Genomic DNA, 22,158 nt, shown 5'->3' with positions numbered 1-22,158 from the left:
CCCCCCAAGTTATGAATTCCACAAACTGGCTTTGGAATAAGCAAAAACAAGTTTAATTACACAAGACAGATTTTAAGTGATTATAAGGGAGAACAAAACGATTAAAGCAGGTTACCTTAGTAAGTAAACAAAAACCTCAAACAGAGTTTAATACTCTAGATAGGTAGGATATAAATTAGCAAAGTCTCATCCTAAGTGATAAACAGGCTGGCAATCTGGGACCATCACTTTCCACAGTTGAGTCCTTGCCCCTCAGGTGTTTCCCAGTGTGTTATTGCAAGGAGAATGAGGTCCCATCATGATGTCATTGTTCCCCTTTTTTATCTTCTTCCCACTTGCTGGAAAGCTCTTTTGCTGTGACCTGGGTCAAACAGTTCCTATTGTGTAATGTCAAGTATCAGAGGGGTAACCGTGTTAGTCTGGATCTGTAAAAGCAGCAAAGAATCCTGTGGCACCTTATAGACTAATAGACCTTTTGGAGCATGTGGTTTCGTGGGTGAATGCATCCGACGAAGTGGGTATTCACCCACAAAAACTCATGCTCCAAAACGTCTGTTAGTCTATAAGGTGCCACAGGATTCTTTGCGTTGTGCAGTGCCATCTCTGAGAGGTTTCTATTGTACATAGTTCCTGGGGTAATCCTTGTACTTGTGTGCATTTCCTCAATAAGCCATTAACATTGTTTGTTTGGCCTTTTTACTGATGCACCTGAAAGGCTGCTTGCGGGTGTTTTCAACCTCTCACGTTTCAGTAAAGCATACATTGCCAAACTTCGTAATTTCACATACGACGATAGTACATACAATCCAACAAGATCTTAATGTCTAACAGATCAAGACTTTTAGAAAGATAGCTCACAAGGCATACTTTGTACAAAACTTATGCTAATTACTTGACAGTGATGAATACTGGGTGTCAAGGTGTTGCACTCTGAAGTCTTGCTTCTGCCCTGCCTTTGTCCACAGTCTGTTCTTCCTCCAGCTCCAGGTATCTCAAGACCCAGAGACAGAAACTACATAACCTATAATGTAGGCAGGATGCCCTTGTCTGCTTGCCTTTTTTTGCCCCTTCTTGAAGCTGGGTTCTTTCTCTTGTTCTTTTCCTCTCCCACAGAGGGATGATTAGGATTCAGTGTGTTTGCTTCCTTTCCTCATATTCTTGGTGTTTACTAGGGAAGATAGTTATCCCACTTAATGGTGGGGTCAGTTGCTCATTGTTGGAGCTGGGGTTGTGTTCATCAGCTAAAAATAAGAAACCACCATAGCCTATATATGCAAGCCTGCCTTCTGGCAGCTGCTAGTAAATTTTTAAGCAGTGCAGCAGATGTCTTAAGTTAGCTGATTATGCGTGCAAACATAATGGTAGCATATTTCCTCGGCTGTTGTACATACAGGTCCCTCAGTTTTTGATCAAAAGGTTAGGTAATTACGAAAACCTAATTATTACCAGGTCACGCTTACTCTCCAGTCCACACCATCAACACATCCCTTCCTATCTTTCCTTTTCTAATTGATGGGGGTTGGTGGGAAAGATAATATCACAAGTTGGGTTTTCACAGCTGTTCATTGTATACTCTACTCCCGAGGGAATTCTGTGCCAAAAATTTAAAATTTTTGCATATTTTGTCAGTAAATAAATGTGGAGGCTTAGCATGGCAATGGGGGATCCTGATGCAGTGAGGAAGCACAGGCCACTGGCTGCATGGATGCGCAAGATCCTGCAGTGCCCCCACCATGCCCTGACACAGACTTAGCTGAGAGTCTGCACAGAAACGTCCAGGGGCCCTTCGCCTCCATGCCAGGTGCACCAAGATAGTAAGCGAGATGGACAGAGTCTCTCACGCATGCCCAGCCCTCGCCCCTGATCCAAGGTGTGGGGCAAGCAGGCTCAGGCTGGCAGGATCCAAGTATGAAGTGGTTTAGTGTGGGGGATTCAGGTGTGGGGTGAGAGGCTGGTGTGGGGCAGTCCGAGTGCGGGTGGCTCAGTGGGGGGTTCTGGGTGTGGGGAGAACTGGACACATGGTTGTGTGACAGGCGGGTGGGGGGAGAATACCCTTATAGTGCCCCTTCCACTTGTAGCTGTGAAGTGATGGCACAAGGAGTGTGGTATGAAGCTTTGTGCAACTGGGGGAGGTTTTGGGATGTGGGTCTGATTGGGTGCCCCAGCCCCAGCTGCTCCCTTGTAAGGGAATAGGAAGTCTCGTCTTCCCCCAGCCCAGCTGGGACAAGAGGGTTCAGCACAGAGTGGATGCCAGGCTCATCCTGCAGTGATTTACCTCTCCAACAGCTGCTCTAGGTGTCTGAAACAATGCATGACTGTTCTTATAGCTTCCTTTTGCTTCCCCATCATCTGCAGAGAAGCAAAAAAAATTTGTGGGGTACTTGACTTCTGTGCGCATGCAGTGGTACAGAATTCGCCCAGTAGTAATACTCATTTGAGAGCCTCTCATGAGCCCTAGAAATAGTGGGGGGTTTTAATGGCCAGAATACAATAATGTGGATGACTTGAGAGTTTGGGTTTGTGGATTTGATTCACAGAAAATCTTTGGCTAAACTTCACTGTTACTTTGTAACCAAAGTGGCTCGCCAAAGTATTTATGGTATTAGTCTTTAAAAATAAAATAAAAAATCAAGATGTCCTTATAGTGACTGAATTAAGTTGATTAAAAATCAACTGATTCCTCTTCTTTCCTCCCACAAATTACTTAATTTGAATGTTTAGACATTTTTGAAAAAATTGACTTGCTTTGGCTTGTCTCTTAACTACATTATAACAACTTTTTGAATTACTGTTTCAGAATGAAGAGCTAGATAAGAAGTATGCTGGACTTTTGGAGAAAAAATGGACATCTGTTATAAGATTACAAAAGAAGGTAAACGGGAGGATTTGAGTTTTTCGTATTATACAGTTTTACAATGAGTAATCAGTTTTTAAAGCAAATTATTAAGGGCATTTGGTGGACTGAAATTGAAGAGAAACTATTGTATGCATTTAAAGGACGTGTGGGCTTATTATTTGTTCTCCTAAAAGTATTTTTGGAGGGCAGAATAGGGAAGGTAACAGTATCCATCAAGCAGAATATTTAGCCTTGAAATGTGTTTTCTACTATCCACTTCATCTCCAGCAAAAATATTAACTCTTTTATAGTGGCTTCTCTGATATCTGACTCTTTGCTTCATCTCATGGATTTCTTTTGCACTTTGTGAAGATGGTGAGAAGGAAGGAGTGCCCCAAAGCTTTTTGGAAATGCAAAGGCTGAGTAGTTGTCCTCCAAAAGCTTCCTTAGCAGGGAAGAAGGCAAAAGCTCTGCTGCTAGTCCTCTTTATCTCTTCCTTTGCAGTGAAGCCTTTAGTTCTGGTGCATTAGAGTAAGTGGCTCTTACTCTAATACAAACACACAATACAAAATATGTGCTTAATAGAGCATCGATAGGTATATATAGTGTATTAAAAATATCAAAAATCATAACATTTTAACAGCAGAGGCTACCAACTGTAGTGGTAAACGTTGCAGGATTTTACTGAATTTTTAATAGTTTTTGCTCTTGGATATCCTGTGTAAACATTTGATATGTAAATCCCAAGATTGTCTTTGACCAGTGGTCCTTGGAGTGTGTAAGCATTTTTCGTAGTAAAATTACCTCTGACAATAGTTTTGCCAAAAAGCTGTTCACAAAATTCAGTAACTTGAAAAGTTACTTTCAACCAGTTTGAAGCAGTGAACTTTCCAGTATGGTAGCACTAAATGACGTTGCATGTCAGTCCCCTTCTCACACAAAACCTCTGGGGAAAATTTTGAGTTCAAATCAAGTATTACTCTTTTTACAAGGAAACTTGTTCCATTGTGTTTTAGGGATGGTCAGAGCTACTGGAGGTCAGTAACTTGCTCTCCACCTAAGAGAGAAGCAAAATATTCTAGATCCAAAGCCATTCAGAAAACGTAGCTTTGTTAATGACCATTGCAGATTAGCTAAATCTTGCTGTAAAAAGTTGTAGAAACAATTGATCTTTTTTTTTTAAACACCATAAATCTCAGGTGATGGAATTAGAATCTAAGCTAAATGAAGCAAAGGAAGAATTCACATCAGGTGGACCTCTTGGTCAGAAACGAGACCCTAAGGAATGGATTCCTCGTCCTCCAGAGAAGTATGCATTGAGTGGACATAGGAGTCCTGTCACAAGAGTAATTTTCCACCCAGTTTTCAGTGTTATGGTCTCTGCTTCAGAGGATGCCACAATAAAGGTAAATGCGTCTATAGACAGTTTATACGATGGGCTAAGCAAATCAGTTTGAGATAATGAGGGATATATGCCACCTGCACACATGCAGTCCTGACCCAAGATTTACCTACTTTCATAGTCCCCTTATAATTTAGAGATTGATCATAGTCTGTGTGGTGGTATTCATCAGATTTTAGTCTGATGCCTTCAAGTCGTCTGTGGGGGTTTCTCTTGGGTCAGAAGAAATATTTTGAAAGCTGTTGAGACCACAAGTGTGGATTTAGGGACTGGGTAGAAGATTAAGGAATAAACGCTCTTGTGGAAGGAGAGGAGCCAAAGATTAAGGCAGATGATGTGGGATATAGAAGTCTTTGGATGAGTTAAGAGTACGCCTCTACCGCGATATAACGCGACCCGATATAACATGGTAAAGCAGTGCTCCAGGGGGATGGGGCTGCGCGCTCCGGCGGATCAAAGCAAGCTTGATACAATGCGGTTTCACCTATAACGTGGTAAGATTTTTTTTGGCTCCCAAGGACAGCATTATATTGGGGTAGAGGTATAATGAGATGTTGAGCAAGAGAAAGAAAAGACTATCTCAGAAGATTCATGAAAGAATGACGACTTTGCAGACTAAAATTTTAAATAAACACTAAACTGTAATGTTCCCTCCTCCCTCACTACTTTTTAGTATAAAGGATTGATATCTTCTACTTCTTTTGTAATACTCAGCCACCAGTTGATGCTGGTTTTCAAAATAGCCTCCTAAAAACATTCTTGGGAAATGAAAGATAATGTGTAGAAAAAGGTTTAGTCTTCCAGTACCTCTAATGTTGTCTTTATTAAGATCTTTGTAGCCATTGTTGCAGGTGTTAATGCACCCATATGAGACTCATGTGGTAGGCATGTGCTTTGTCCATTTAGTATCCTAATTATAAAGAAATATTTGTGTAACTGATTTATTCGTGGAATGAAAACGAGTACTTCCACTTGGCTACAGTCCTTGGGGACCTTCTCCTTGAGCATTTGCTTGGGGATTAATTTAAACTTATGCTTGCATGAAGACTACCATGGAGCTGATGCTGCTTTGGAAATGGTTGAAAGTGTCATACTGACTTAGAGTTTGGGTAACAAATATTATAAAGAAATATTGAGCAACCAGTTGTGATGGAGGATACAACGAAGATTAAATTCAAATAATTTTACATCGTTTTAACCAATTGTACTGTCATTCTTTGAGTTATTGCACATATAGATTCTACTTACGGTGTCCGTTTGCCCCAGCATAGGAGTTTAGAACATTTTCACCAGCAGTGTCTGCAGCGGTTGTATATGCACCCTGCATGCCCTTACGACACTTCTCCCCCCCGGGCATAAAGTGCACGATGACCCCCAACTGCCACTCTGTTCCTTTGAACCAATTTAGGCAGTGAGTCAGAACAGCGTAGTGTCCCTCTGTAATAATTAATCTGGTAGATAGGTAGTGGTAGGTGTACTTGTTACTGTTTCATTTAGCTTATTACCAGTATATCAGCCCCTCACCCCCACCCCCCCAAATAATAAATAAATAAGAGAGAGCAAGCTCCTATCTTCTAGCAGAGCCTACACTTCCAGGCTCTTAAGGCATGCTGTTCCTGCAGGGGGAGGGAATTATTTCTCCTAACAAGATCAGCTAAAACTGTTCAGTGGCATTCTTACATGCCTTTGTTAAATGTTACTGAAAACTTTTTTTCATAAACTCGGTATCCTTCACTCTCTTCTATTAGTAGAAATTTATCTGGTGGGTGCTGTTCTTTAATTCAAACTATTTAGTACCATCTGTCATTTTTCTAAACGGGCATTATCACTTGTTAACACATGGAGTAATGCTGAAGTGATGGTGGAGAGCTAGACAGATTACAAACCATATATTTTGTAGGTCCAGCATAAACCATGGCTATTTTAATTATGCATTGCCACCTTAAAAACCAGATCACATCAGAAATGAACCCTTATGATACCTGTGACCGGTATCCACCTCTCATTTTATTTGCATTATTAAATAAGGCTAATGATTTTAGAATCAGATGTTTTCATGCTTCTAAATGTTATAAAGTGAAACTCTTAATTTAGTTAATCCTCAATTGGATTGTGATGAGGCCAATAGCATTAAGAAATTAACATCTGTAGTAGCTTGTTTATTTTAGAGTGAGGTAGGTTTATGTTCATGGTTATTTAATTATTAGAGTATTGACAAGTTAATAGTGTGAATACTTCATTTTCACCTCTTGATTAGCTCCATGTTTATCACAAATGTTTCATGTTTCTGTTGACTAGTGTCCTGGCTGATGCAAGAGTCTATTTACTTAATTTTGGAAATGACCTCCGATCTTCTTCCCTAAGCTGACTGAAATGCTGCATATTGCAGAGTTCACATACTGCTTTCCAGTAGGGAGTGTTGACCATATGGCTCTTTAGCATCGCACAATTACTATCGGTACACTGATGCTTAGAAAGGGGAAGGGTGTAAGGGAAGAACATTGGAAAGGTTTGTGGAAGTGGGTGGTAAACGAGTGGAAGAGAAAAGGACTCTGTGTGTGTGTGTGTGTGCACGCGCATGCGCGCACACACTTCTACCTAATTAAAATTTTACTTGCGTGATCTATTTTTCCTTTTTTAAAAGGTAAATTGTATCAAGACTTTTCAGGGATGCGGCAAACTCTCTTTTCCTATTCACATTGTACAGGAGACCATTTACATTAATTTATTTTGAAATCTGGGAAGTGCACCTATTCTTTAAAAGTAACTAAACCATATAAATATAGCACAGCTTATTTTCTTCCACTGCTTGGCTTTTCTAGGACAGTCTGCCTTTGTCTCCTGCTCGAGTTAATTATTGAACAAGGTGCCAGACTAGCCTGTGGGGTGCAAATGTAAAGCTGGAGAACATGAAGAGTGATAAGCTGGTGTTAACGAATTTTCTGTTCACTTGTCAGGTGTGGGATTATGAGACAGGCGATTTTGAACGAACCCTTAAGGGACATACAGACTCTGTGCAGGATATTTCGTTTGACCACAGTGGCAAACTCTTGGCCTCCTGTTCTGCTGATATGACCATTAAGCTATGGGATTTCCAGGGCTTTGATTGCATCAGAACCATGCATGGTAAGGAGACTGACTTGATCTACAAGATGAAGAGAAATCAATTTTTGTATTTTGTTGATCCAGAAAACTGCTGATGTGATAACGGATATATAATCAGAATACCAAAAAGAGTTCTCTTTAACCTTTGGAGTGCCTTGTACGTAACTGTCTGTTATGTCCCATCGCTAATTGAAAATGCAACTCTAATCTGCTGTGTGAGACTGTACTGGAAATAAAATATCTGTAGTGGTAGTTTCAGTGAAACAGCAGATGAATAGGCTTTAGTACTTGCTATATCCAGAGCTCAATAGAAAATGGGACCATCCCACAAGAGAATGGGGTTATAAAACATAGCTTGGTACATGTGGGAAGAATAAATGGTTTTTGCTATTTTGCTTGGTATATTGAATCCACCTTTTATGGGAATCTCTTGTTCCACATTTTCTTGTTTTGAATTAACATGCTTCCTGCTCTTGGTCTAGAAACTGTGTGTGTAAATTGTGCGTTCCTTGTACAATGGTGGATGAACACATTCCCAATCTGTCAATTTCAGGAGCCATAGCATGGCTCAGAAGGGACCGTGATCCTTCTGTACACTGCAGGCCACAGAACCTCATCCACCTGTAATAAGACGCCCAAGCTAAGCTACTGAAGTCCTCAAATCATGATTTAAAGACTTTAAGTTACAGAGAATTCACTCTTTACATAGTTTAAACCCATAAGTGATCTGTGCCCCATGGTGCAGAGGAAAGTGAAAAACCTCCAGGTTCACCCAATTTAAGGTTACAAAGGCACATGGTGGAGGTGATGGGTTGTGGGTGTGGGATGGAGAATATGAAGGCTGCCTCTGCAGTCTTCAGAAAGTTCTGAACAAAAGTATTCCTATGCTGCTGCATCATCTCAAGATAATTCTGTTTTGTGATAGTTAGTTGTATTAGAAATGAGTGATCAGCGGGAGTAGATAATCTTTTTTTATAAAGAAACAAAGTTTTTGTATTGAAAAGTGTACTAAAGAACAAGAGAAGAGAGAATTAACTGCCCACCTGCTGTTTGTAAAAAGGGCTCCAGAGGTAATCCTGGCAATTACAGACCATAAGCCTGACTTCAGTACAGAGCAAACTGGTTTAAACTATAGTAAAGAACAAAATTCAGACCCATAGATGACCATAACTAGGGGAAGAGTCAACATGTTTTTTGTAAAAGGAAATCATGCCTCACCAATCTACTAGAATTCTTTGTCCACATGCTTGTTGGCCCCCTCAAAGGGGTTCCAGTGGATATAACTTATTTAGATTTTCAGAAAGCCTTTGACAAGGTCCTTCATCAAAGGTTCTTAAGTAAACAGTCATGGGATAAGAGGGAAGGTCCTCTTATGGTTTGTAAAATGGTTACAAGATAGGAAACAAAGGCTAGGAATAAATGGTCAGTTTTCAGAATGGAGAGGTAAATAGTGGTGTCTCCCAGGTGTCTGTGCTGGGTCCGGTCCTATTTGACATATTCATAAATGATCTGGGAGAAGGGGTAAACAGTGAGGTGGTAAAATTTGCAGATGTTCAAAAGCACTCAAGATAGTTAAGTCCCAGGCAGATTGCCAAGAGCTACAAAGGATCTCTCGAATCTGAGTGACGGCAACAAAATGGTAGATGAAATTCAATGTTGATAAATGCAAAGTAATGCACACTGGAAAACATAATCCCAACTGTACATATAAAATGATGGGGTCTGTTAGCTGTTACTATTCAAGAAAGAGATGTTGGAGTAATTGTGGATAGTTCTCTGAAAACATCTACTCACTGTGCAGTGGCAGTCAAAAAAGCGAACAGGATGTTGGGAATCATTAAAGGGATAGATAATAAGATGAAAAATCCTATTGCCTTTATATAAATCCATGGTACACCCACATCTTGAATACTGTGTGCAGATGTGGTTGCCCCATCTCAAAAAAATATATTGGAGAAAGTTAAGAAAAGGGCAACAAATTATTAGCGGTATGGAACGGCTGCCATGTGAGGAGAGATTAATAAGACTGGGACTTTTCAGCTTGGAAAAAAGGCGACTAAGGAGAGGGCTGAGATAGAGGTCTATAAAATCATGACTGGTGTGGAGAAAGTAAATGAGGAAGTGTCATTTACTCCTTCTCATAACGAGAACTAGGGGTCACCAAATGAAATTAATAGGCAGCAAGTTTTAAAACAAACTGAAGTATTTTTTTCACACAATGCATAGTCAACCTGTGGAATTTCTTGCCAGGGGATGTTGTGAAGGCCAAGATTTATAACATCATTCAGAAAAGAACAAAATAAGTTCATGGAGGATAGGTCCATCATTGGCTATTAGGAAGGGATGGTTTCCCCTAGCCTCTGTTTGTCAGAAGCTGGGAATGGGTGACATGGCATGGACCACTTGATTAGCTGTTCTGTTCATTCCCTCTGGGGCACCTGGCATTGGTCACTGTCTGAAGACAGGTTACTGGGCTAGATGAACCTTTAATCTGACCCAGTATGGCCGCTCTTATGTTCTCGTGCCCAGAGTCTTCAGTGAAGCATCTGCTGTTCTTTAAGCATCACTGAGTCATTCAGCAGTAGGTGAATGAGGGCTGTATTCACCTTAAGCATGCCATGTGTTGTTGCCTCTGTTTTTTCCCTTGCTATAATGATCCTTGGTTACTGCAGTATTTCAGAACCTCTGTACATATGTCCAGCATATAGGGTATTTGTTTTTTATAAACCATGTTCTTTCAGTTAACATGGGTATGGGCGAAATGGCTTTACTCCATACTTCATAATTTCATTGTTTGAACTTTTTTCCCGTTTCCTTTTTTAAAATGACCATTCAAATGGATATCACTTTGATGGAGCAGTATGAAGTACAGAAAATCTCCTAAACTAGCATTCCTCAGACTTTTTTCATATCCCCAGAAATGGCTAACTTTTTTTTAGTGGGAGTTTAAATTCTTCAAGATTTACTTTTTTCAGTGAGTCTTCCTGTTTTATTCATAGATATCTGGTATGCAAGACATTATGCATTTACTATTAAAACCTCGTTAGTAACCTAATTCTTGGGGAATACTAGAATTTCTTGTTAACATAGGAAGTTGTTTAAATTAATACTCTTAAACTGCTGCCTCAAGATTATTCAAATCATTGTACCTGAAGCTTTAGAAGTATTAACTTCTGCCCCAACATCTTAACTGGAGGCAGTATTTTTTTGAGTTATTTTGCATTTATCTTAAATGTTTAAGAACCTCTACATGAATGGACAAATTGTTGATATGGTCAAAGTTTTTTTTTTTGTGGACTTGTCAAAACAATACACACAGTTTTTCTGGATGAGATTTGTGTTAAAATTATTTCAGAAAAATTTACTAATACTTTCTATTCATTAACACTTTTATTCAGATGTGTGAAATCTCTCTTGACCCAAAACACATTCATTAATCCTCAACACTCGTGGGATGGATGGTAGTATCCTCTCTTATAGATGGGATAAGTGAAGCCAAGTGGTGAAACTACATATCCAAGGTCACCGTGAATCTGGAAGAGCAGAGACCAGAACTGACTCTTTTCTGACCTGTCCTGATCCCGTTCCTTAAGTCACTAGATAATAAGAGGAGAGACCATCAGTTATGTTGCTCTGAATGATAGTTATTGCACTATAACTAATGCCTAAAATGAGGCACTCTTGAAATGTTTAATCTTTAAAATTGTGTTAAGCCCCGAATGAGGATTTTCATTTAGGTCTTGTTCTTGCCCACTTGGTGAAAACTTGAGTTATTTTCCTTCAAAGTTTTCTTTCCAAGAAACATGGTGTTGCGGTATCATATTCACAGAATATATTGTGAACAGTGGTTACCCTGTAATGCATACCATGTATGTAAAAGTAATTGCAAAAGGGAGTGAGGCTAATATTTTAATGCCTGAACACTGCCATACAGAAACACTTGACATACCAGTGCAGATGCATTGAAATATTACGTAGCTCATTAAAAACCTTCATAAGCTTCCATATTAAGATTTTCCCATAAAATGTATAGTACGTCATAGTTTAATTTCTCAAGAGAATTGAATATTGGATTGCTTATGCATTGTAATACTATGTATCAGAGCACCACTTATACAAGCTTGATTTGTTTTTAGGTCATGATCATAATGTTTCTTCAGTAGCCATCATGCCCAACGGAGATCACATAGTCTCTGCCTCAAGGGATAAAACCATCAAAATGTGGGAAGTTCAAACAGGGTAAGTATAGTTCTGGTTAAAAGCATCCATTCCAAAAGGAAACACTGTGTACCCTTTGTAAGAAGTGTACCAAATATAGCTTGAATGTCATCACAACATACCCTTTGGATTCTGTGCCTTGAGACTGGCTGCTAAAGGATATTTCCTAAGTGACTGGGCCCCGAAGATCCAGTAACCACATATTGATTCCCCCCGCTCCTTGTGAGCTTGTGGTCTACTGTGGGAATGTAATCAATAGATTACTATATAGTTTTGAGCCACAATGACCGTACCTTTATAGCTACCAGAGAGGAGTGCCATTCTTGATGTGGACAAAAGGCTCTTCCCATCTTTGTACTTTATTCCTCAATATGTAACACTCTCCCATAAATCTTTGCTTCTCCCTTCTTTTCCCCCGCCCAATATGCTCTGAACACACGCATAAGTATTTCTATATTGTCTCTAGCTCTCCCCAGATGTCTTTTTAAAAAGCCTAGTTTTTTACGCAGATTAATTTTCTCAGTGCTAGTTTTTCTCTAGGCCTGCTGTTTTACTACTTTCATATTTCCTTCCTTCCCTCCCTATCTGCTTATTTTAATCGCCTTTTCTTTCTAATCTAGTGACCTTTCTATCCATGAATTTTAACTCTTCTAGAGCCTTTTCCATCTTGCTTAGCCAGCATGTTGATACTTCAGTTCATTAGTAGACCACCTTATAGTCATAGCCACTTCAACAATAGCCCCCATGTCCCTAAACCATAAAGCTGCCTGCACCAGATTTTTATAGCAGCATGCTTGGAATGATTCATTACTTTCCTTTGTTTGATAGTTATTGTGTGAAGACTTTCACGGGGCACAGAGAATGGGTGCGCATGGTGAGACCTAATCAGGATGGTACCCTGATTGCCAGCTGTTCTAATGACCAGACAGTGCGTGTTTGGGTAGTAGCAACAAAGGAATGCAAAGCTGAGCTCCGAGAACATGAGCATGTGGTAGAATGCATTTCTTGGGCTCCTGAGAGCTCATACTCCACCATATCAGAAGCTACAGGATCTGAGGTAAGCATAAATACAGTACAGGTCTTTCCTTCCTGTTCCAATGCAAATACAGTACAAAGACAACTGTAAAGGTTTTGGAGTATTAAACGTTTTTTATAATATTTGGGTGCAAGGGATATGACACCACATTTGGGGTATTGTTCCTATCAGTGTCACTTCCTGAGCTCCCAGGTTGAAGTGCTCTTTCTGTTGACCTTTTTGAGTAAATTCAGGAGCTACCTGTGAACTCACTATCAGGAGGTCGGGGGGAGAGGGGGGAGTGGCAAGTTTCTTCTGCTTTTGGGGAGAAGGGTGAGATGCTCTGATTTTAAGAAGCCCCATTTCTCAACCTGGAAGGAACATGAAAAGAGATGGTACGTTCTTGTCATTAGTTCAGCTCCTTTAATCACCTAAAGGCCATTTGAGAAGTGGAAGGGAAACCTATTCTGGAATGAAGAGGCAGGCTGTCTGTTAAAGGATTTGTGCAGACTTCATTTGAGTTGAGCTTTGATTTGAATGTCCTAGAACACAAGAGATTCTCACTCTTTCCTCCCCCCACCCCCATGTGCGCAAAGCCTTTAGTTTTAGAGGTAACTCATCAGTAAGAGGTTTGTTCAGAGTTTGTGCAAATCACTTTTAAGGGTGACCTGAAATGTGACTGTTCTGTGTGGACAGCGGCTGTTGGAAGTTCCTTTTTATTCAGGTGAAATAAAAGCAGCCACAGACCAATGACAGCTTTGGACAAATGTCAGTTAGATGATTTTATTCACTTTTTAAAAACACTTTAATGTACTTACAATTTTTGAAGTAATTTCCAAATGTTAACTACCATGGCAAGAGGCAATTAGTTACCAAAGTAATGCTCTCTCCTGCCCTCTTCTGGATTTATTAACTACATACATTCTGTTGACAGTCTCGTTTTGAAAAAGAAGCGAGCAGGTATATTAGGACTGAAATCTTTCAGCTGTGCAGCTAACAACTGAATATTGCATTGGTATTTGGGATTGGGGCTATTGGAAATAAAGTCACACAGAGTAAGGGTTTCCAAATAGTATTACCCTCTCAACTGATTACGTGAAGATTCAGAATATAGGAAGGCTATGTCTTGATAGTCTAATGTTCCCATTGAACATGTTTGGGTTCCCTTTTTGCTATTTAATTACTGGATTGCTTCTGGAATTTGATCCGAGGAAGTCACAGGCTATATCCACCAGCATGTTAAATGAGAAGGCTCAATCTTACTAAGTTGAGAAGGGCACCATTATTAAGTCTCCCAAATGAAAACTTTAGTTTGGGTCGTTGGGGGGAAGAAGGGGGCAGGACTTTGTTTTATATGAATGCAGCAGCAAAAATATTAGTTCAATGCTTGTGCTTTTCTTTGTTAATGTTAATAACAAAATTCATCAGGATTTTTATTTTTAGTTTTGTAGTATGTGCTTAGTAGCCTTAACCTTGTCAGACGACAATCCAGTTTCCACTTACCGGTAATTAGAAATATCACTCAAATTAGGGGTGTCATTTGAAAGGTGTCTGCATATTTTTCTTTCATGGATAATACCATAATCTAAAAGTCTTGTTTGTTTCCATAGACTAAGAAGAGTGGTAAGCCTGGGCCTTTCCTGCTGTCTGGATCCAGAGACAAGACCATTAAGATGTGGGATATTAGCACTGGCATGTGCCTTATGACACTTGTAAGGTTTTTTCTGTACTGCAGACATATTACTTTAGTCAGTAAGAGAATGAATGATCTTAAATGTGAATTCGAAACTTAAAGGCCAGCTCTCCTCCTTTAGAAAGCTTCTGCAATGCTAGATGCAACAAAATAACACATTCAGACAAAATATACAACATAATAGCATCAGTATTTGGTTTCTGTTAGGATCATTAAGAAATAAAATACAATGCTCTTCTTGGTGAAAGAAGCATAGGTTCTGAAGTACTATTGTGTGGTTGTATAACATTGGGTATCTTGATTCACCTTCTGAAACTGTAAGTTTAAAGTTTTGTCTAAATTCTGCCCTACATAAATGTGTCTTGAGACCCAGCAAATTCAAAAGTGAAATCAAGTGTGTTGCTGTGTTTGGGCTGCTGTTGCAACATTTGTTATCAAGGCTGGGATGAAAATTGGTGTAAATATCCAACATTGAAGACACTAGGGGTTTGGCTACACTTGCAGCTGCACAGCGCTGGGAGTTAAAGCTATCTTCGTATAGCTGTGTAGGGAAAGCGCTGCAGTGTGGCCACACTGACAGCTACCAGCGCTGCAGTGTGGCCACATTTGCAGTGGTGTTGGGAGTGGTGCATTATGGGCAGCTATCCCAGCGTTCAAGTGGCTGCAACGTGCTTTTCAAAAGAGGGGGTGGGGTAAAGTGGGACAGGGAGCGTAGGGGAGACAGAGTGGATTTTTGGAGCTGACACTGTCAGCTCCCTGCCTTCCAAGTTCTAAGGACTTAAGATACACAGCACTGACCTTCAATCATTTTAAAAGTTTTGACCCCTTCCTCCACCCCTCTCTCATTCACTAAATGCACATAGCCTTCAGACCATATAAGCAGCTGCTCCAAAATGGACCTCCCCTCCGGGCAGCTTCTCTTCTCAAGCAAACACTAGCTGTGGACATTCATCCCCCTGCCTGCCTCTGCTCGAGCACAGTAGCTGTGTTTGTTTTTTAGATAAGCAGCTCCTGGAGCCCCGAGTTCACAACAAAACAGAGTGTTATATTTAATTAAAAAATATTATAGGAAGGTTCTGGAGGTCAGTTACAGCGTAGTAAGATTAATCACTGTTTACACTGACACCCCAGCGCTGCAAGAGCAGCGCTCTTCTCTTTATTCCTCTCGTAGAGGTGGAGTACAGCCAGCGCTGTAGCCAGGGAGATAACAGCGCTGTGTGTGCCTTGCCAGTGTGGACGGGGAGTAAGTTACAGCGCTGTAGCTCTCAAGTGTAGCCAAGCCCTAGGGCTGTTTTGTAGAAGAGACAAGGAATGTTGGATGGATTTTAAGAAAATAAACTAGCATTCTGTGATGAAGAAATAGCTTTATTCCATATTGACACTTGTTAATGAGAGACAGTTAAGTATTTTAAGCAGATCTAGAGAGAATGTAAGAACTTTGTCTGTCTGCTTGTTCATAAGGTGGGCCATGATAATTGGGTACGTGGCGTTCTGTTCCATTCTGGAGGAAAATTTATTTTGAGCTGTGCTGATGACAAGACCCTCCGTGTCTGGGACTACAAGAACAAACGATGTATGAAAACCCTTAATGCGCATGAACACTTTGTTACCTCTTTGGGTACGTATTGCTCTACAATGCTTACTACAGAACACTGAACTAAAACTACCAACTTTCTACACTTCTACTCCTTGCATTCTAGGCCAGAAATATCCACCCTGAAGACTTTAAATACAGTACTCAAAGGAATAACAGTAATAAAGTGTGCTTAAATGTAAGGCCTTTTGGCACCCATCTGAACTGCTTCTGTACCTGCAGTTCGTGCACTGTTCACTAGGCAGTGCTGCCATCAGAGATGCACAAAATATGTCCCAAAAGACTGTTTAATTTTAAGGTACATCAGTAAAACAGTATTACAGGGAGCAAATCTGGTAGAAAAGACTTGTGCTATTCAAGACTTTGTAAGGTTAGTCAACCACTTATTTGATGGCATTAACTTATGTATTGTCAAGCCAGTTTTTAGTGGATGATGACCGCATCTAAAACCTCCACCTGCACTGATTGAGTTTCAGCACACAAGCCAGAGATGTGTGTACATATTCTAGCTTCCAAGCCACTTAGGTTTCCTTCAAATCAGGGTTGAAGCAGGTTGAAGTGGATGAAAAGCTTTAACTTGCAATGTTAGTCTGAAACAGTTTACCAGTATGTGTGGATGGGGATTGTGGGTACACTATATTAAAATTAGCTGTCCCTTTAAGTACTTTACTTTGTGCTCATGTGCACTCTTGTGTGCTAATTAGCTTTATTAGCTGTTCAGTCTTTTTTTCCAAAAAGTTTAAAATACTTCCCAGACAAGAACAATCCTGGATTTATCATAGAATCTCTTCTCTAGTTGTGATGTTTTTTCTGTAGTCTTCTAAACCCTCTGTGTCAAGGTAGTGATAGGCCTGAAACTTGGGCCACTAAGTGTTTGTGTTTATCACAATTAGCACGTGAGTCAGGCTTTCTGTATGCCCTGGGATATTACTGCTAAAAGGAGTAAAGTCAGTAGGGAAGTAAAGAAAAGATGTCAATGTTAGATACATCTGAAATTTTATAGCACCCACTTTTTAAAGATTGCTGCTTCCTAATTTTTCCACTTAGCCCTCCCAATACATTATTGTCCACCAATTGACCTGATCAGAAGTTGATTACAGGGTTTATAATGCCTCTCAGATCCCCCCCTGAGAAGCAGTTTCCTTTTAAAGCCTGTGAAATACACACGTATCCATTCCTGGTCAGTACTAAATCTCTCTGCTCCAGGAATAAAAACATGGTACATGCTGATGTCCGAAGTCAAACACTTGATCTGTATGAAGTTACTTAATGGTGTTTTGTAGCCAGAGGATGCAAGACCTGAGCCTACAGCAATCTGACTACTTAGTACACCTTAAGTTATGCTACAAACTTCATACAACCATACATTTACACAACGCTTTCTAAAAATAGAGCAAGACTATTTATTTTTTTCCTGCCCCGCAGAGCTTATGATTTAAATGTTAATAAGATCCAGACTTTTCAGTATGAAAAGGAAGAGTTTGTCCTTGCAGGAACTTAGAACAGTAGCGTTCTTCTAGCTGAACAATCACTGGGGAGGGAGTGCTCATCTTATTTGGGACCTCTGTGGCTCAGATTCAGAACATAGTTCCCTGTAGCAGAACTCCAGAAGAAAGCTGAGATTTGCACCCTTTTTAGAGTATTTGGAGTATGCTTTTTGTTGAAATTCTGTTGCGAGGTCTTTTAACTTCACCCTTCCAGTAACATCCTGGGCTGGGGAGTTTTAACACTCTAGGGAATGCTTCTTAAGCTTATTATGGTTTTCTGTTGCAATAGTGTTTAGGAGCCCCATTGGCCCTGACTCTGTTGTTTGTACAGTGCCTAGCACAACAAAAGATGGTCCCTGCCCCAAAGACCTTACAAGCTGTGTCTCTCCTTCACCTTTATAGCATTGTTGTGCTTTTTCAGAGGGGAAAGATATTTTTGATGGAGAGAGGGAACACTATAAATTGTTGCATTCATTTAATATGAGTTTCTCTTTCTCACAGATTTCCACAAGACAGCACCATATGTGGTTACTGGCAGTGTAGATCAAACAGTAAAAGTGTGGGAGTGCCGTTGATTGAAGTCACATTTGACCCCCTTTTCCTCTGGATGCACTCAGATACCATGGTTGTCCATTGAGCTCTGTTTAAATAAATATTGTCCTTTCATGTAAATTATTCTGGATGTAGATTGAGCTTATTAAATGTTACACACAAAGTATTCATGCATGGTGAATCCAAATTGTATACTGTAAATTTACATACGTTGTCTAGAAGTACCATAGGTTTAAGAACATGGGCTGGCATTGGTCACATCAGACCTAAGAAGGCAGAAGTTGGATAACTGAGATAGGCCACTTAACTGAATAGCTGACGGTGTCGTTGTATGTTGTATAATTATACCTGGTTTTCTTTCTGCTGTCTGTTGGTGCCTGAACTGGTGACCTCATTTGGGAAAAGTTTTGTAGGGCTCTTTCAGAAATGTGTATCTATATAACATCACTTAAGTGTGCTTAATAAATCTTCTCTAAGGATACTAGATAATAAGGCTGCAATTCAGAATCTTCTGAACCTTATATGTAATTAATGGGAATTAATTAAACTTTAGGATTTTTGTCATGACACATTTGCCAAATCAATAGAATACGTTTGTTTTGGCCTCCTGTCTCGCAAAGGGTGGTGTATTTATATAAACAAATTAACTTGTAAATCTGAAATAAGAGAACACATCTTAGTAGCAGCTGATGTGATATATTTATTTTATTTGGTCATTCAGTGGTTAAGCTATATGTAAAACTTTAAGCATAATGCTTTTCTTGTTAGACATACTTCCAAGAGGAGTCCTCCTTCCTAGTAGACTTTAATGATCTAATTTCCATCTAGAGCTTGATCTCTACAGTGACTACGTTGTGGTAGCAGTTTACTGTTTTGGTTTTGACATGGTTTGTGTGCAATGCCCATTAGGCAATATCAAGGACACTCTCTCTGTATTCTATGTGGAAAGTGCGGGAATACAGGGGCTCGTGAGTGCCACCTCAAATCCTTCTGAAATGTGAGGTAATATAAAACATACGTTTTAACATAGCTTGCATCAAAATTTACCATGGTCTGTGTAAGAAAAAGATCTTAAGGTACAGTATTCAAATTCTTTCAATAAAGCACTAAAATGGATCTGATTGTAGAGTGATGGACTCTATTACAGATTTTGATACAAGCTTCTAAAAATGTTCACATTTATAGCCTTATAATGAGCCGCCCGAGTGTGGGAATGAAACTATCAAGTAAATGTTAAAAACCAAACAAAATCTTAGGGTGATTTGGTAATTCGTAATCCATTTCTGGTAGAAGTTTTAATTTGCATATCCCTAAAATTACATATTTTGATCCGAAGTGAATGAAAATATCAAATGAATATTTTAATCAGCATTTTTGTGACAAATGCCATTGTAGATAATTAAGAAATCCATTGCTTATCTGACCAGGTCTTTTTAAAAATCCACTTTAAAATTTGCAATATAATGAAGTTATCAGTCTGACATTTTAATAGGTGAATTTATTCTGTGCATTGTTTTATTCGTTTTGTTTACATGGCTTTTAAAACTGTCCCTTTTTAAAGAAATGATTCAATGGAAAGCATTGGATTGGAGGGTATACACACACTAAGGGAAAAAATGGTGAGTAGTAGGATTGTCAATTTCCTACAGTCACATACAAAAAGGGTCCATAAAACCACCAGAAGGAGCTGGATTCTGATATTGGTTCCTTGCATAAACGCGCCTCTGGTGTAGGGGAGGAAACTGAGCGTTTAATGTATTTTGAAAGCAGATGAAGATGGAGGCTAATTCCTTAAATCTAGTGGTTTATATCATTCAGGATAATGTTTTCCACAGTAAAACATACACAAATTTGAAGACTTTTTGCTTAAGCTGTTTCAACTGGAATAACTTGCTGCTATTTGTCCTATTTTGAGAATTCCAAATACAGAGATGGTCCATTTTAAAATTTCTTTATACATCTGCAACTGTAAACTAGTATTGCATTTTAATTCCTGATAGGATCTAGCAACTTCAGTTATTTAAGGGTAAAGTAAACCCGACACGTGTACATAATTCATTAACATGAATGAGAAACTTAAAGGTACCTATTATGTGGAAATTGTGCACTGCATTTTTTCCCCTGTAGCATGCAACGATTTACAGGGACAAAGAGGAACTAAAGTTTTGTAAGCAGCATTTTATTTGATTGAGAAAGTGAAACACCTTGCTGAGTATTTAAACTTGCAGCAACTCAATTTGCAATCTTCTCCTTTAATAAGCAGTGAATAATCTCAGGGATGGTCCTAAAATGGATCAAAAGTTAAAGCCCTGTTTTTAGACAAAAAGTGAAAGCTTACTACACAGGAGTTGGGTTTATGAGTTGATATTACACTGTGTTGATCTTTTTCACCATTTTCAATGTTTTCTGTCAGCTGTCTAATCCTGTGCCTTTCCTGTGATAAGTACAATGATGAGGTTACTGGTTTGGATTGTAAAAGGAATTTATTGGAGGGTTTAGAGGTTCACTGCTGCTTTGTCACTTTCCTTACTAAAATTGGCATTTTAAAAAGAAAACATAGTGCTACATTCCCAAATACACAAATATGAATTTTGTTAAAATGAATGAGAACAGACATTCCAGTGCCACACTAACTTAACATGCCCACGAAATCCTAGATGCATTCTTGGAAAGTGCAAAATTTATTGTGGTGTAGACATAACCTGAAAGTTGATGTTTTATAGCATCTTGCACTTTAGAAGATTAAAAAGCCGTCCTGCTTTTGTGTATGGTGTGACCAATGATGTGCCCAGGGCACTAATTAAAAAGAAAAAAGCAAAGCAAAACTAGTTGCTAGCAAGTTCTCCAAGGGCTGTGGAGCGCTGTAGTGGTTTGAAAGCTTTGGCTATAGACTCACCAAGCCCAGTCTACTTATACTATCAGTACCCTGCTTCTCTTGTTTGCCTCCTTCTGTTTTTGTGAACTGCCTGGTAATATCACTCTTAAATAGCTTTTGTTCCTCATAAAAGCTATTTAAAAGAAAAAATATATACTTTTTTTGACCGTGGTGGCTTGATAATCCTTAACAATTTGAAGATTAAAAATTGCTGAACTGAATGAAGGAAAAAGGCACTTAGACTGCTCATTCTCTGTCCAGCTGTACATAAAGTCCAGTGTGTTAGTTACTACAAAGAATAATCTCCATTAGTGGAGAGAAACTCCATGTAAAAAATGGTAGGGAAGAACACTTGGGGGATGGGGGAAGTGAGCTGGATTTACAAGTCACGACTGGATTTAACTGGCCTTTTATCTTTCCACTGTGTCATGTAAGTAGCTGCTTTCTTGTCCTACCTATCCTTCAGGCTTCCCCCAGTTCATTCTGAAGATAAGTTAGTGAAATCTTCAGGTTTAGAATTTGATCCTGACATTGACATGAAGGCAAACATCAACTTTTTTTCATAAGAACGATGTAGAGATTGCAGTTGGAGAAAACAGTTCCCAAACTGTAGGAGTTAACTGAAGATATGACACAATAATAGTAAAATCAGTAAAGGAATGTATATAATACTGCTCTGTGTTTTACAGTAAGATTTGTTGCTCTCAGACTGTGTAAAACAAAATTTATTCATGTTTTCTGCATATTAAAAAAATCTTATTGTACCAATTGGTAAACTATTAAATGCATATAAAACTAGATGTGGTTTTTGTTTCCTTGGATGCAGGAAGTAAAACTGTTTGATAAAAGCTTTTGTAGGTTCACCCTTCAGATTTCACTCCACACTTTTAACTCCTAAACTCATTCCAACCAGGAAGTGTGGAAGTAGTTCAAGTTGATTAGTTAGCTCTAATATTATAAGAGGAGTAACTGAATTACATAAATGACAATCTTGGGTTTAAGTGATGCAAACTGAAAATTTGAGTGACTAGTTCAAGGGAGACAAGGTGTGTGAGGTAATGTTTCACTGGACCAACTTCTGTTGATGAGAGAGAAGCTGGTCCAATGAAATGTTACTTCACTCACCTTAGTCTCTTTAATATCCTGGGACTGACACAAATACAAAAACACTGCAGAGTTCAAAGGAAGCTGTCTAACTCTTTTATTTCCCATTTTAGTTTCTTTACTGCCTAATTTTGTCCCTTCCTATTAAACAAGCATCAATTGATATGATGCTTTTAATGGAGTACTTCCTTATTTGTCTTCAGTCTTTTTGAGGTGTCAGCACAGCGTGGGGATTTAGGTTTATTGAATGGTCCTTCCTGATAGCTTTGTAGCAATA

General features: G+C 39.2%; 1 protein-coding gene across 6 annotated transcripts in view; it reads left to right on the top strand.

Moving 5' to 3' along the window:
• The window catches only part of PAFAH1B1 (platelet activating factor acetylhydrolase 1b regulatory subunit 1), a 60,699-nt gene extending 39,124 nt beyond the window's left edge, over positions 1-21,575 (top strand). For all 6 annotated transcript variants that reach the window (XM_075074018.1, XM_032779446.2, XM_075074020.1 and 3 more), the window contains 8 exons: positions 2,798-2,872; positions 4,036-4,242; positions 7,196-7,364; positions 11,480-11,582; positions 12,390-12,618; positions 14,187-14,288; positions 15,731-15,887; positions 17,852-21,575. In XM_075074018.1, the coding sequence (XP_074930119.1) occupies positions 2,798-2,872; positions 4,036-4,242; positions 7,196-7,364; positions 11,480-11,582; positions 12,390-12,618; positions 14,187-14,288; positions 15,731-15,887; positions 17,852-17,925 (1,116 nt within the window). In that variant the 3' untranslated portion in view covers positions 17,926-21,575. The remainder of the gene's footprint in view (positions 1-2,797; positions 2,873-4,035; positions 4,243-7,195; positions 7,365-11,479; positions 11,583-12,389; positions 12,619-14,186; positions 14,289-15,730; positions 15,888-17,851) is intronic.
• The last annotated feature ends 583 nt before the right edge of the window (positions 21,576-22,158 follow it).

This window comes from Chelonoidis abingdonii, chromosome 20 (genome assembly GCF_003597395.2).
Source record: "Chelonoidis abingdonii isolate Lonesome George chromosome 20, CheloAbing_2.0, whole genome shotgun sequence".
Lineage (NCBI taxonomy): Eukaryota > Metazoa > Chordata > Testudines > Testudinidae > Chelonoidis > Chelonoidis abingdonii.
This window is presented reverse-complemented; position numbering and strand designations above follow the sequence as displayed.